At 36.5% G+C, this 15,208-nt stretch overlaps 1 protein-coding gene across 3 annotated transcripts in view; it reads left to right on the plus strand.

Annotated features, from left to right (window-relative positions):
• Positions 1–15,208, plus strand: part of CCDC73 (coiled-coil domain containing 73) — a 58,493-nt gene that overhangs the window by 39,624 nt on the left and 3,661 nt on the right. For all 3 annotated transcript variants that reach the window (XM_032112039.1, XM_032112040.1, XM_032112038.1), the window contains 6 exons: positions 1,359–1,463; positions 5,174–5,284; positions 6,810–6,941; positions 9,236–9,271; positions 10,809–10,977; positions 11,330–12,862. In XM_032112039.1, the coding sequence (XP_031967930.1) occupies positions 1,359–1,463; positions 5,174–5,284; positions 6,810–6,941; positions 9,236–9,271; positions 10,809–10,977; positions 11,330–12,862 (2,086 nt within the window). The remainder of the gene's footprint in view (positions 1–1,358; positions 1,464–5,173; positions 5,285–6,809; positions 6,942–9,235; positions 9,272–10,808; positions 10,978–11,329; positions 12,863–15,208) is intronic.

A 15,208-nucleotide genomic window follows, 5' to 3' on the forward strand; every position in this document is an offset into this window, starting at 1 on the left:
ATTCACCATCTCGATTAACTGAAATGTTGGCTTCAGTGGTTCTTGGACTTAGGCTAGAAAAACTATCTAAATTAACACCTGATTTGTACTAAACTGTATCAGACAAGAGGTCTGGTCTATTTGAGAGAAAACTGTACTAGATTTAAAAGATGTGGCCAGCTGTGCTACTGACCTGTCAGATGACACTGGCCAAGCCATTCCACAGCTCTGCAGTTTAGTTTTCTAGATGTAAAATTGAACTAAAAATAAATTAAGCTTCAGTGCAAAAATACATTATTTATACATGCTGGAAAAGGGATGAGAGACAGTACATTAAAATACTGATTTTATTTTTAGTAGACAGCTGTATCTGTGTACCCAGTAGAACCAAAACTAGAATCATTTGAAAACACTTTTCAAGTATGTCAAAGTACTTTGTTTTAATAATACGTTCCTCTCAGTGTATTTTGAAGCAACTGAGCACATTTCAGACTCCCTTCTGCCTGAAACTCAGGGGTTTTTTTCTATGCAGGTCTTCTTTCAGTAACTGCTGTAAGTGGTCTTGAGGGAGTGGTGATTGGCTTGTCTGGGTCATTCATTCTGTCTTTGAAACTTTGAAAATATGTTTTGTAGAGTTTAATAGAAAATGGCTCAGTTTCCAGCGAACTGCAGCACACTTCATGGCAGCACCCATGGGGTTTGTAAATCCATGGCACCTTCATTAACTCAAATCAGCTCAGTTTGGGTGGCTCTTTTTTTAAAAATTCCTCTTCATGAAGTAACAATACAGTCTTGAGGAAGGTACCACAAAAGTTCAGACCTTGACAGCAAAATCTGATATACCTGCACCATATGATGCAAAGCTAATGGGAGGTAGTTCACATCTGTCAGGATTTAATTCAGGAGATACAGAATAATTTCATGTAAGGGTGATCTGTCAATGGAGTAATTTCTTTTGGATTTTCCGTGTTTTTCAGAACTGTGATCTGATAACGTTACTCTGTTTATCCTGAACTGAACTCACAGTGGGGTTGGATTTGATATATTTTATCCAGATTTGCACTGAAGAATGTATAAAGATTGAGTGGATTTCATTTTAATTATAGGAAAGTTCATTGAAGAGGAGCAAGTTATAATAATTTGTAATAATTTTATCTTCTCCAAGGTAAAAGGCCAGAAAAGACGGGTGTTGTTCTGATTTCTCCCAACAAATTTTCCCCAATGTTGGGATTGGAGTACCTTTTTTACAGACAGGATTTTGTAAACACTGACAGAATAAAAAAATAAATATATTGTTATAAAAGGCATAAATTATCTAATGTTTAAACTGCAGAAACAAAATCTTGCTCAATATATCCTGTTCTGTTTGTATTAATAAGGAAATTCTCAGCTCTCTACAGTGTGTGCAGGAGCTGCTTCAGCGAATAACCCAAACAAATGTTAGAATGGAAAGTGAATTAAATGCATTGAAAGAAGACTATCAGGTCAGATTTTTCTCGATTAGACAAGCTGTTACTATCTGTTATGTATTTTTTAAGTCCAGGGCTGTTAAAGACATCTGTGTGCCTTTCAGAACTTTTGACCTCACTTCCATTGCTCCCTCAGCTCCTTAAGTGTCAGCGTGAACCTTGAAGCGCAGGCTGTGCTTTCCCTCTATTACTTCTCTCCCTAAAGTAAATCATGGTTACCATTCTTAGCAGCCATTTCTAGAGGGCAAAACCAGAACAGGGCTACTTTCAATTATTGAAATAAAATTATTTTATGACTTTTGTTTCTTGTAATTTTCATATAGGTATAAATTTCTGGACAACATTTCAAATTTCAGATCTTCATTCATAGCTTGAGCTTGTCCTCAGTTTTATTAAAGCAGAGAGCCTAGGAAAGAGCTTTATCTTCAGCCCTTTCTTGCTGTGTTTTCTGGTGTCATATTTATGCTAGAGGTGGGAAGTAGTCACGCGGAGAGTGTGGAGTTGCAGCACTCCTTAGTTCCTCTTTCAGCATGTAAAAGCAGCTCAGAACAGTTTACATTCTGTGTTTCAGTAGCAGTCAGCTTGGCCCACAGTGCACTGAAGTTGAAGGTCATATCCATTCCCATCAGATGTGCCATGCAGCATTCAGGTACAGCCACTGACTGGACTATTAGAAACTATCTACTTTTTGTCCAGACATAAACAAAACTACTCCACTCTTCAAAGCCAAGGTTTTGAACTAGGAGTTCAGTTAATTTCAAATTGAACTTCCAGTGTGGATGTATACTTATGTTTCTAAATAAATTCTCTGATAATTTGAAATTATTCACTTCCCCTAAGACTTTACTCTTAACAGGTGTAAGTAGTTTGCCTTCTGCCACAATATAAATATAGGACTTTTACATTTTGATGAAACAAGTAATGTTAAAGTTGAGCTATGTTCTCCATCAGAAACTGGCTAAAGTCCCCCTAGCAATTTAAGTATCTGCAACATTTTTACAAAGATTAACTGAACAACCCTTTGGCTGTAGAAGTGCCTAAAGTAGCATGATTTTCTGTATCTTCTGTATAAATCTGTTATTTACATGTTGGGTCCAGTGAAACAGCTGGATTACTTGCTATTCCTATAATCCTGTTCTTTGTTAAAGTAAGAAGGTAATGTGCTTTTTAGTTTTTAAGATAATTGAAATTGCTTTGTAGATTAAAACAGAAGCTCGAGGTAATTTAATTCATATATAACCTTACTGATGATGACTTTCATAATACAGGAAGCCTTTAGGATTTTTGTGTCAGGATTATTGAACAGCAAGTGTATTTTAAAGTGCTTTTTCCTGATAGTATTTCTGAGCTATTGTTTCCCATCTCAGATAAAGTTTATAGTATGCCTTAAAGCTCCAGCTAGAACAGTAAATGATATCTGTGAATCTTCTCTTTGAAGACTGCACATAAATGTCTGCAAGTATGGCTTGTTTTCTTCTTGTTAAGGTATGAATGAGCACAAGTCTCTGTTTTGCAGCCTGTGCAGGCCAAAAATTGATTTCTGGTTGCAATTACTCAAATTCTGATGAGAGCCTGCTCTGATTTGGGTCTGTTTATATTAGACAATGGGGTGGTATTACAGCTTTCTATTGTTCTATTGTACAAACCACTGCTGATCATCAAAGCTTCAGTGCAGTCCTCAGAGGTAACTTCTGGCAGGCATGAACACTTTAGAAATGGGTGTTACAAGGCATGGATAACCAGTAAGAGGCTCTTGGTTCAACCTTGACTACTTAGACTGATGTAAATAGACCTTATTTTTCAGTTTGATACAAATACCAGGATATTCCAGGGAATGAGACAATGTTAGCTTCTTATTTTGCATTTTTTTAAAACATCAAATGGAACTTAGGAAATAGGGAGCTGAATATGTAACTTGAAGGATCTACCCACTTCCCTTCCAATTTGAGAGCTACTGCTTTCATCTTAATGGATTCTAGAACCTCAGTATAACAAATGGGATCTAAAGGTTATGTGTTATTCTTATGCCCTGTCCTACATCCCTGTTGAATTTCTGGGCCTTGCTTATGAAGCAAAAGAGTTTCTTCAGAATAACAGAAAAATGAAAGGAGTGATTGTATAGTCCCCTGGAAATATTTTTATTCATATACTCACAAAAAATTACTTATTTTTAGGCTTGATATGCCAGAATACTTGCAAGGTAACATTCAAGAAGGATCCCTTCTCATTATTTGCATTCTCTTAGTGCTAGGATACCAGTGTTGTTATGACTTCAAAACAAAAATCTTAATTCTTTAACAGATGACAGAATACTTGAGAATGCAAGGAATTCAGGTATTCCTGAATTGTCTGTACAATTGGCTTTAACATATGATCCGTTCCATACATCTGCTACTTCTGATATTTTGCCCTAAGAGCTATGCTGTGAATAACTATAATAATCCATCACTGAGAAGGTTGCATTTGAGGTGCAGGTAAAAGCATCCGTGGAGTTAAGAGCAGGTTCATCAAAGAGAGGAGGTCTTGCACTCCTGGTTTATACAACTAGATGAAAGATGCTACATCAGAGTGTGATCATTCAGACAATGCGTTGTTGAATTGTCTCATCGTTTTAAATACATAATCTGACAAAGAACATCCATTACACTCTTACGCACAACTTTTCCCATGTGTACAAAAATGCAAAGTGGTTTGAGTTTTCTTAGTGTTAGTACCTGTAAAATAGAATTTTATTAACAGTGTAGCGAAATTAACATAGGCATTTAAAAATTGATGGTAAGTGAATCAAAAAGTAGACTAATTTTTGGTTAAAAGATTTAGTAAAAAGGAATTGGTTTGGAATATTGCCTCCATAACATTTTTCAAGTGGACTTTCAAAGAAACTCATCAGAGTCATAATTATGTATCTGGTCATACAGCTACATGCACTAAAGTTATGCTTACATTAGCAAATATATTTGTGTCATCTATAGAGCAGGTAATGGAATGCAGTGAGTCTTTCATCTTCCATATTGTTTGCTATAAAAATGAGATAGGATAAAAATTCCAAGAGTACCTGATACATGTGTGAAGTTACTGTTGATTTACACAAGACTCCTTTAGTTTAGCACAGTAAAGCTGAAAGAGTTAACCCAAAAATGTTGCAAGTACAGTTATGGTAGTATAAAACTTAATATTACTGTTATTTCAATGCACTCCTATTACAGTGACCTAATAAAAATAAATTAACGCATAATCAGATATCTACTGCATGTTGCAGTAGATATGTTTTAGAATGTAAAGATTATCTAGTTCATAAGAAAGGTTAATAAACAATATAGGACAGAAAAACTGATTAGAAAAATTTTTTTTTTTCCAGTCAGTATACAGTAGTTTTTTCTTTAAGTACAGTGGGTCTGGATTATGCTACATTTCATATCTCTCATCTCTGGACTTTATATTACTTTTTCAGCACATTAAAACTTATGCAGTGAAACTGAATAATGGCAAGTGTTTTTATACCCTTTTATAGCCATTTCTTTTTTCATAACCTCCCCCTGTTTCCTGTTAGCTAAACTATAAGCACCTTTCTGTTAATTTATGAAAATTATTGTTGAGATAGCACATTATCACTGATCTGTATGGCACTTGCAGCATGTTAGAAGCAAAGGTCCAAGCAACATAAAACACATCAAAATTCATTAACGTGGTATTGATTATTTTTTGGATAATTAATTTTATTGCAGGCCCTTGAAAGAGATAATGAGCTGCAAAGGGAGAAGGCAAAGGAAAATGAAGAAAAGTTCCTTAATCTTCAGAATGAGCATGAGAAGGCACTAAGAACTTGGAAAAATGATGTAGGTTTATTAAATTAAATGCTATAGTATTAAAAGTTTTTTCGAATAGTTGTCAAGCATTTCAAGTAATTCCTAAAAACCAAGAAAATATCACAGAAATAATACAAAAAACCCAACTCATTTCTTCTCCAGTAATACATACACTTTAGAAATGAGTATTTTAAAAATCAGATTTAGGTTGACTTCTGTGCTCTAAAAGTGCTCTCCAGTGCTCTTCCTGCAGTTCTGATTAGAAAGGAATTCTTCAGTGTGGACTGAGGGTGAAAGTGGGTAAGAAAAGGTGTATGTCTGGTATGTCCCCCTGGTGAATTCACTTCTGTGGACACCTGAACAATAGTTTATCTTCTATATTTGACATTCTTTCTATTACCTCATTACTTTGAAAGAATACTTCAGTAATTATTTAATCCAAAACAATTAGCAAAACATTGTAGCTGTAAAAATTGTCTGCAATAATAAATGCATGTTTAGACGTACGAAAGATTAATGCCACTTCAGTAAGACAAGATCTGCTTAATGTGTGGAAACCAGACTCTAAGCAGCATTTGTTTAAAAGTCTGTCTTTTTTATTTCTATGTACTTGGCACCTACTGCCAGAAAGGTTTTGATTTTGGTAGATAGATTTCTAGGGAAGCTGTGGGGAAATAATGCACGGTTGTCCTTGTAATCCTGTTGTCTGAGGCTCACTCCCTTGAGCGCAGCCACTATGGGGATGACTGCAACCATGAGGCCCCAAAACAGCTAAACTGTTCTGATGCTCAGCTCCCTGAGAAGATTTGATCTCCCTGATTCCATGGAGAATTTTGTGCCATAATTTCCTCTATAGACATTGGAATTTGCCCTGCTTATTTCTCAGGAATGTTTGCATCTGTTCTTTAGAAGATGATTATTATTCCTTTTCATATTTCTGCTATGGCTAACTAGAAATTTTGTCTCCTAAAGTAAATCATCAAGGATAAAGTTAACACCGGTCTGGAAATCTTGTAAATTAAGTGAAAGTATTTCTGTAAAATTGCCCTTCTGTTCTTTTACAAGTTGTAGTTTGGACAATTCAGTTAGTTCTGAATACAAAAACTTAAATATTACGTTTACTGAAGAAGCATTGGATACTTGAGGCTATTTACAGAAGCAAAGTGCCAAGCAAATTATTTGCTGTTGTGGTTTCTTGATAGTGTAGGTAGAGAATGAATGTTGACTATTAAATTTATCTTTGAGCCAAAAGGGAAGAAAGCTACAAACACAAATCTCACTTTCTTGAAGCATTGCTACTTGCAGTAAATGGTGAAAAAAAAAAATCCTAAACCAGTTAATAAAAGCTGTAATCTGCAATGGAAATGTGATGAAAATTTTGGTTTGAATGAAAGAACTCAATTACTTTGTACAAAGAAATTCCTTCGCATCTGTACTTTCTTTTAAGGATTAACTTTCATTTACTAAGCTGTTGATACCTTTGTAAAATGCTGATTTACCTATATGAACACGCAGTAAAGTGTTTGTGTAGTCGGTGTACTTGCAATTATTACAGGAGGAAAACATGAGAAGAGAAATACGCACTATTAAAAATGAGCTGAATTCCCTTAAAGGACTTCATAGACATCTTGAAGATTATCATCCTCCTCAGGGAAATCAGCATTCTGAGCAAGTGGGAAATCTGCAGGTAAGTGTCTTTACTAGCTGCAGTGTGTCTTGTAAAAATGCCAGAGAAAAAAAAGATATGACAGTTTTTCTCATCTTGTCTGTTATGTCCACTGATCTTCCTTTGACATTGCTCAACTTAAAAATTTATGTGACAATGACCCTAAATATCATTGAAACTTGCTGTACCCAAAGAATATTTGCCTTTCATCCAGAGGGGTGCTTATATCATAGAAACCTGAGATGTTACTTCATTAATAAATTTGTACCTAACAGATAGCAACTTAAATAGCCCATCTTTACTAAATCCTATTTCAAAAACATCTTTTGCATGGGTATTTCTCAAATACTGGGGCAGACCCAATTGACTTCATATGTATGTAAGTTCCCTGGAGGTGTGGAAGTAATTCCACTTCTACTCAGAAGAATTAATTTCAGCTTCTGTATCATGGGACAGATCCGAAGACTGTTTTTATCAATACACAGGTTATCTTAAGTTCTTCAGTTTTAGTTTAGGAAACACCAACCTTTATGTCACATAGCATCTTTAAGAGTCATCAAAGGCCCAGTGAGCTCATCACGTGGTGAATGCAGGAGGTAAAATGCTTTTATGCAGTGCAGGTGGAACTAGAATTGAGCTTGGATTGGGTGAACCAAGTCCATGTTCAGCTCTAGATGCAGGGCACACATGGGAAGTCAACGAGTGGCTGAGCACACAAAGGATGGTCTTTTGGAATGAAAGGAAGAACATGTAGACCTGCAGCTCTGTGTTATCCCATGATCAAACTGGATTGCAAATTTGTATTCCAGTCTTTTATAAGATTGAAAAAAAAGGGCAGAGTCAGAAGCCATAAGAAACATTCTCTGTGCATTGAGCGTATTCTGTTGTTCTGTTGAGTATTGGTTATATCCCTTTTCCATTAACTTTTACACCTAAAAAATGATCTATTCTTCAAAGAAGGGAAAACTCATTTTCATGCATATAATTTTGCTTTCTGTGTTAGGAAAATAGGAAGACACTAGGACTGTGAAGACAGGTAACTATTTTAGAACTAGTATATGAATTGTCGGTAAAATGACAAACAGTAAAAATATTTTAGAATTTGGAAGAACTTAAAATTAATTTCTTCACAGTGCATGTACATATGTATGTTTATAGCTCACAAAGACATGTACATAGCTGCTGGTATGCACTTAATAATGCAAGGGAAATTAGACTTGAAATGATTACTCATTGTGCCAAAACTGTATGAACTCTACAAATTGTGTATCTTTTAAAAGCCACTGTTTCCTTGAATGAAAATGAAATATCAGTTATTGTTAGGATGCAGAATCGAAGTGATCAGGCATTCCTGATAAACAGTACTTGTGCTTGCTAAGATAACCCCATGGGTTTGAAAGCAGAAAAGCTTAAAGCATATACTCATAAATGCAAAAGAAGTCAGATGTCTTCCAAATATACATCTTACACTATCTTATGGCAAATTGCCATACCACTTTGTGTTGTACAATCATTAGATTTCCAAAGCTAGGCAGGTTGGACTGAGTGGAACACTGCCAAGAAACTGGAGCTATAGCAGATCCTATTGGTTATTCTGATTTGTGGAATTTCACCTTGTATCACTAATGAGTCAGTGTCTAGTGGAACATAAAAGGGAAAGTTGTTGGCTTGGATTTAGGTCTTGACTGTGGTTCCAAGTGTTGTAAGGAAATATGTTTAGACTTATTTTTACACCTAGTGCAATCAGAAATCTCTGCGGTTATTTGTGGGGCATGAAATTCAGAATGTACTTCTTCACACTGATCACCTCTGGAATAGTAATTAAATAAAAGACGTTTTTAAAAGAAAGGTACAATGTCAGACCTCATTCCAGACTTGGATTGCAATTTAGTTTAACCTTACCATGCTTCACATTTAGTTTGACATAATTTGTAATACAGCTGTGTACCATTAGGGAATAGGGTTACACCCTGCAATGGGCTGCTGTAATTCTTTTGTGTGTGTATGTACAGGGAGATCTGGTTTTGAGAAGGGTTTTAATTTCATACTATGAAATAGTCTGTTGAGGGAAAGGATATTTAGGGATATATGTGTTTCTTAGATTTTACTAAATCACACGCAAAAAAATTAAAATCCAAGTTTAAAAGTTTTGGGTTTTAGGTATTTTAGTTTGTCCATCTTGGACCTATTTTTTAAGAGCTGGACAGCCTTTTGAGTTTATTGAAAAGTAGGTTTCTTCAACCCATCTGAAAATCTGGAAAGGAATCATGTAACCTTTCTGCCTTTCTATGAACGTTTCATCCTCTTTGTTTCAGATGCAGTCACCAGCTCAGTCCATCCCAACAGATGTGGTAAGTTCCACTGCAGTGGCTGTCTTTACAATTACGAAAGAATAATGTACACAGTTACAGTGTGGTGTTTGGTGTTTCTGTCTGAAGAAAGAGCTCCTAGAAACAAAAGATTATAAAATAGTTACAGCTTTCATGATAGTAAAAGGAAATTTCTACTATTTGTATACAAAATCTTGAAAATGTGATGCCAGGGCTACATAGAGCAAAGAAGCAAAATTAATTAAAAACCTAGAAAAGAAAAAGATGTAACATGTACAATTTCCAAATCAGAGTGACAGGGAAAATAATGATAAAACATGAGGAAAAGAGAAAGAAATTTCAACTGAAACTTCAAATTGAGGATGGATTACTTGGCAAAGGAAAAGTATTTTAGGACCCTCCTCCATTTACCATGACTCCTCCCTCCCCCAAATCGGCAAAGCTGGGAGCATCAGGATGTTTCTGTGACCTGCAAGAAACTGTTTCTGGCAGATTTGTGTTCTACATCCCCTACTCTGCCAGCATTGCAACAGCCTCATTTTTTAGCAGTGCTGTCTACGTGCCTCCCTCCACTCTGCAATATTCTCTGTCCTCCCCACACATCCAATGCCCAAGCACAGCTCTTGTAACTCCCTCCCACATCCCAGCCTTCCTTCTGCAACACCTCCAGTCACCCGAGTATCTTCAGCTTTTTCCCACATCTTTTATGGCCTAAGCTCCCTCCCACATCTGCCTACTTTTATATCCTATCTTTAGGGCAAGAGCCAGCACGTGCTCCTGTCTTCAGCTGCCAAACAGTTGATGATGACAAAGGATGCATCTCCTTTTCCTTCTGTTTTGGTGGGATTTTATTATCTTCACTATTCAGGCCCTAGTTTTCACAGAACTGCAGCTTTCAAACCTAAACACAAATACAGATGTAGTAGTAGACCAGTGATTTAGACTTCAAGTAGACACATCTTCAGGCTTCTACTCTTGTTGAATTTAACTCAAATTAATGTTAAAAAGCTATTTGGGAGGGAATGAGGAACCGAATGTCAGGAATTGCAAATTCATAAGCCTTATTTGCCTGTGAAATGAATTTAAAAGTCCTGGGCAGTTTGCTAGAAAAAAAATGTTGTTTATATGTGTATGTGTTGTTTATATGTGTATGTGTTTGGGTGTAAACAGTAATCATGCAGGATTTTTCCACATGTAATTACTGAGCAGATCACTGATTGAGCCAGCACAGAGAGGGAGTGATCCAGTCACCACATGTACAACACAAATTCCTTCCACTGAGGAATTGTGTCATCTGTGTAACATTGCGGACTGTAATATAGCAGGACCTGATTTCTTTCCTACTCTTCTAGGGTATTAGTCTGCTTTTTTCTGTTCCTCTGTTTATGTTAACTTCTCATACTTCAGGTGGATGGTCTTTGTTTTTCATCAGAACTGTAAATTAATTTCATCAGAACTGTAAAATTAATTTTAAATCTCAGTCCTCAACTTTTTACCTAATCAGTGACTATAGTAAATTATTAAAGTACTTACAGTCTTTTGTTCCTTCTTATGCTAGAGTGGTCAAGAACACTCAAAAGACAGTGAAATACAGGCTATTAAGGAAGAAAATGAGTTTATGCAGTCTGTAATAAGAAAATATGGTAATTGTGGAAATGAAGAAGAAACTCAAGTAAAAACCACAACGGACCAGTCTTCAAGCATTGAGGAATTAAAGACAGAACAAAGTAATAACATTCCATGGATAATAGAGATAAGTAGTATTGTTGAAGAAAGGATAAATGTTTGCAGATACAGTATATGACAAGAGAGGGCTTAAATCCTGAATTAAATGGTCATATCTAAAATCTACAGAATGTTAATATATTTTCTGCTCTCTCAGTTTATAAATATTTTGCAAGTTACCATAGTGCAATATTTACCTTCAGTAACTTTTTGACAGGCTTGTGTGTGTAATATAAGATACCAGTATCGATACCAATCTTGAGTCCATCTCTTTGGAAATTATAAACTAAAAATAAAGCATTACGTAACCTCTGGTTTATCAGTCACTAATTAGAGAATACACTCACTCTACAGATTTACAAGTTCTTGAAAACAGTTTTAAGGATGAAATTAATGTTGCTAGCCCTTACGAAGTAAAGCAAAGAGAGGCTTCTCCCAGGAATACCCTCTGCACAGATACTGATTTAATTACCCAAGGACACACCTTGGAAATGCATGTCACTGGATGCAAAGAGGCAGAAGATCCAGGAGCAACACACACAGTGTTACTAGATGAAAACAATGCAAAATTAGATCAAAAATCACAGGACAGCACTGAGGCTTTGGCAGCATGCCACACACAGACAAGAAAGGCCTTTTTAGGCAGCACAGAGACTGTAGGTGCTGACAGGAAAAATGGAAGTCAGGAGACCAACACTAGCAAGGAAGAACTGAGCAATACTACAGATGAACCAATTTGTGCCAAGGCAGATGCAGACTCAGACACCAGACAACACGACAAAAGTGTCCTTACACCTGAAGCACCCAAACCTGAGTCTGAAGCTGTTCTTTGCACTGAGAAGAGTGCTCTGCATGAGAGAAGTACAGCCAGCCACCAAACTAAGGAGTTAAGTTTTGGCATCGTACCTTATACTAAAGAGAATTCTCAAGCAGAATACCAAAAATGTAGCTTGCTGAATAGTGACAATTATGTAGGCAGTGGATTACATAAAACAGAAAAACACTTAAATCTGAGTGGTTTACATAGAGATAAACTTCCTCTGGAACAGACACATGTAGATGCTGAAGGCAGAAATGATGACAATGCCAGAAACATGAACAGTACTGGTGTTCTGGTAACTGATGCTCAAAATCCACCAGCTGTTTGTTGTGATGAAGCAAGTGGTGATGATGCTACTGCAAAAGAACACAGAAAGAAAAAGTCTCTCTTAGGTACTTTTAGTTTATGCCTGCACAAAACTGAGAGAGGAGTAAATGTGGATGACATGCACAGCAAGCAACCTGAACAAGACAGTGCTAAACAAACAGGGAATGCTTCAAATACATGGACTTCAAGTGCTGAAGCCAAATCTCCAGTAAAGAGTGATGGTCTTGAAAGTGCTCATAAAAAACCCCCAACAGACAGAGCAAGTACAGATAAACTAATTCCATGTAAAAATGTTAACGATGATACTCAGATACACTCCATCAAACCTGGACATTCCCTGGAGATTAATACTCCAACAAAGAACACATTGTTAGAAGAGAAGAAAGACTCACTGAGTACTACAGTTCCAGGAAGGAAGTTTGCTGAGGGTCACCTGAAAGAATCATGCTCTTTACCCATGAGAACATCTGGAAATTTAGTAAACATAAGTGTAAGTTCATCCTTTGATCTTTCAACCTCAGATAAAAAAGCTGAGAAAACTCCACTGTACTTGAATTTTTTAGCTCTCAGTTCTTGTTCAAGAGTAAATCAAATGAGAGGTCGAGCTACATGGGCTTCAGCTTCCAAGGAACCTTCCCTTTCAAAAGAGAAAATACCGTGCTTAGTGGAAAACCCAAACATTTCAAACACACAGAGTCAAAACCTCAGTGAAAATGTGGACAGTGGAGAAACAGAACTAGGTAAGAAAATATGAGCATTAATGTTCTGAACCGTGTAGTGCTTAGAAAAATCATCAAAATGTGAAATTTCTTAGTGTAGAAAACTGTAAACCTGACATTTTAGTTACATTGCAAAAAGGTGAGATTGCTCTGTTTATATTATAAATGCAAATGAACACCTTTTGTTAGCAATTAGTTGATTAAATATTTTTCTCATATTTTCCTTTGTGAACTAACAGCAGTGCAATGACAAACTGAATTTTGATAGGCATTTCTAACCCTAATGTAGAGGACATTCTCTCAGGGCTCTGCATGGATCTGAAAAGCACTGAGCAGCTTTTGGAAATTATTTATTCAGTGTTCTCATTTTGCATCCAAATTAGGGTAGCTTTTGAATCAGCAGATGCTTCTTTGAACAGGGCTTACAGAAATTTGCTTTTTATTTTATTGTACATCTGTAATTTAGATGTACACTTAAAACCATCTGAATGTGTTGAATGTGTGAAAGGACTTTATATTCTTTCAACTTCTGGAAAACACACGGAGCTTTAAGTGCTCAAGGAGCTTTTTAATCTCCTACTATTGACATTTGGTTATTTGTTGAGCAATATTTTGCATATGCAAGATAGTAAATATGAACTTTATTCCATGGGCTTCTAAATCATTACTGACATGTGGAAAAGTTGTATTTTAGATTTGTTTTGCAATAAAATTAGCTGGTAGATTACCCCAAAACTGGAGCCCTGGGTGCTTAGATGTTTTCCAAAGAGCAGGACCCACAGGACAGGGCGTTGGTGTCTATTTTTTGTTGGTGCAGTGTTTTCACCTTTGCCCCTTGAACATACCAAGAGCAGAGTCTTCCATCTTTAGTTTTGCAGCCAGTGGCAGACAGCAAAACCCAACAGTCTGGTTTCTTTACGTTGTTCTGTTATTATGAATTTAGCTCTATAGGTAATTTGGTTTCTGTACTTGGTCTCCTGCTTATGGATATTTGTGTTAGATGCACTGGTTTTTGAAGTTCAGTTTCAGAAATGTCACTGTCCCTAAAACAGTAGTAGTGGTAGCAAGGTAGCAGAATCCTGATCTCAGATGGCACATTATTTCTTTCAATAATGTGAATTTTGGTATCTGTTTCAATAAAATGAATGCATAGCTACATGATGGTTTTGCATGTTCTCTTTTCGTAAGAACAGACAGTGCTATCTGAATTTCTTCCCTGTGTGTTCCTCCACCTTCTCTTGTCAGAAACCTTTCTGTATGCAAAGTATTGGAACTCCAAGTGACTCTGAGAGGTTCATCCAAAGGAGTTGGTAGGGAACTAACTCTAGTCCCTCAAATGAGTTGCCTAGTGACCAGACCTCTTGAATTCCAGCTAAACATCATGGTGAGGGTCTTGGTCTGTGTCCCAGATGTGCCGCATTCTGCCTAATTTAGAGAGGTCCCTCCTGGCACCTGCTGCCCTCTCTGAGTCCTGCACCTCTTTGGGAGTGTAGAGAACCTCACAGTCAGAGCACCTCCAAGTCATTGTGGTACACAGCACTGCAGCTTCCAGTGTTCATTGTGCTTGGGGTTTGTGTTTTGTTTGCAGATCTTTTCCCAAATGGCAAACCTGCAGTGGAATCCATGTGGACACTGTACCTACATTTTAAATTTTTTTTGACTGACTGGAGCACAAACCATTTGGCCATATGGGAGATCTAGAGGGGAAGAGAAGTGGTGAAAGAGTTTGGTAGAGAAGTGGTGAAAGAGTTTAGTAAACCTACCTGAGGGAATTCCTTCTACTGCCTAACCACAATGCAATTTACTATTTATACTCTGGTTCCCAGAGAGCAGACATCCCTAAATGAAGAAATGAATTGGGAATGGGAAAGATCTTCCTGGCAGATGCTTAAAAAAGAAAACAAACACAAAACCATTTTCCTCTTCCTCCCAAGAGAAAATGTCAGTATTCTGAAATAACTGTTACATAATCATGAGGTAAAATGTATTTTCATAGCAAAACAAGATTTTACCATTGATGCAGTGATCCATAAGCATCTGTGTAGTGACAAAACAGCTCCTGTTTGCACGGTGAGTAATTGTGAAAGCGTGCTTGTATTTTCATCTTGCAAGGAATGCCTTTCCTACCTTTAGTAGATGGCTACTGCCTGACCACCTGAAACATGAGATACAGCCATTAACAAAAAGACTCTATATTTAAAATGTTTTTTGATTGTCCGAAAAGCTTTGCCTTAATGTCTTCTTTTATTACAAGTCATCCTGGAATATCATGTTATAATGGCATTAATTATTTATTATCGTTATCAGAAGGTGAGTTTAAAGTAATAGTGTTTGAAAAAATATATTCATTTAGAGTATTTGGAATAC

The sequence above is a fragment of the Corvus moneduloides genome, chromosome 6 (assembly GCF_009650955.1).
Source record: "Corvus moneduloides isolate bCorMon1 chromosome 6, bCorMon1.pri, whole genome shotgun sequence".
Classification (NCBI taxonomy): Eukaryota; Metazoa; Chordata; class Aves; order Passeriformes; family Corvidae; genus Corvus; species Corvus moneduloides.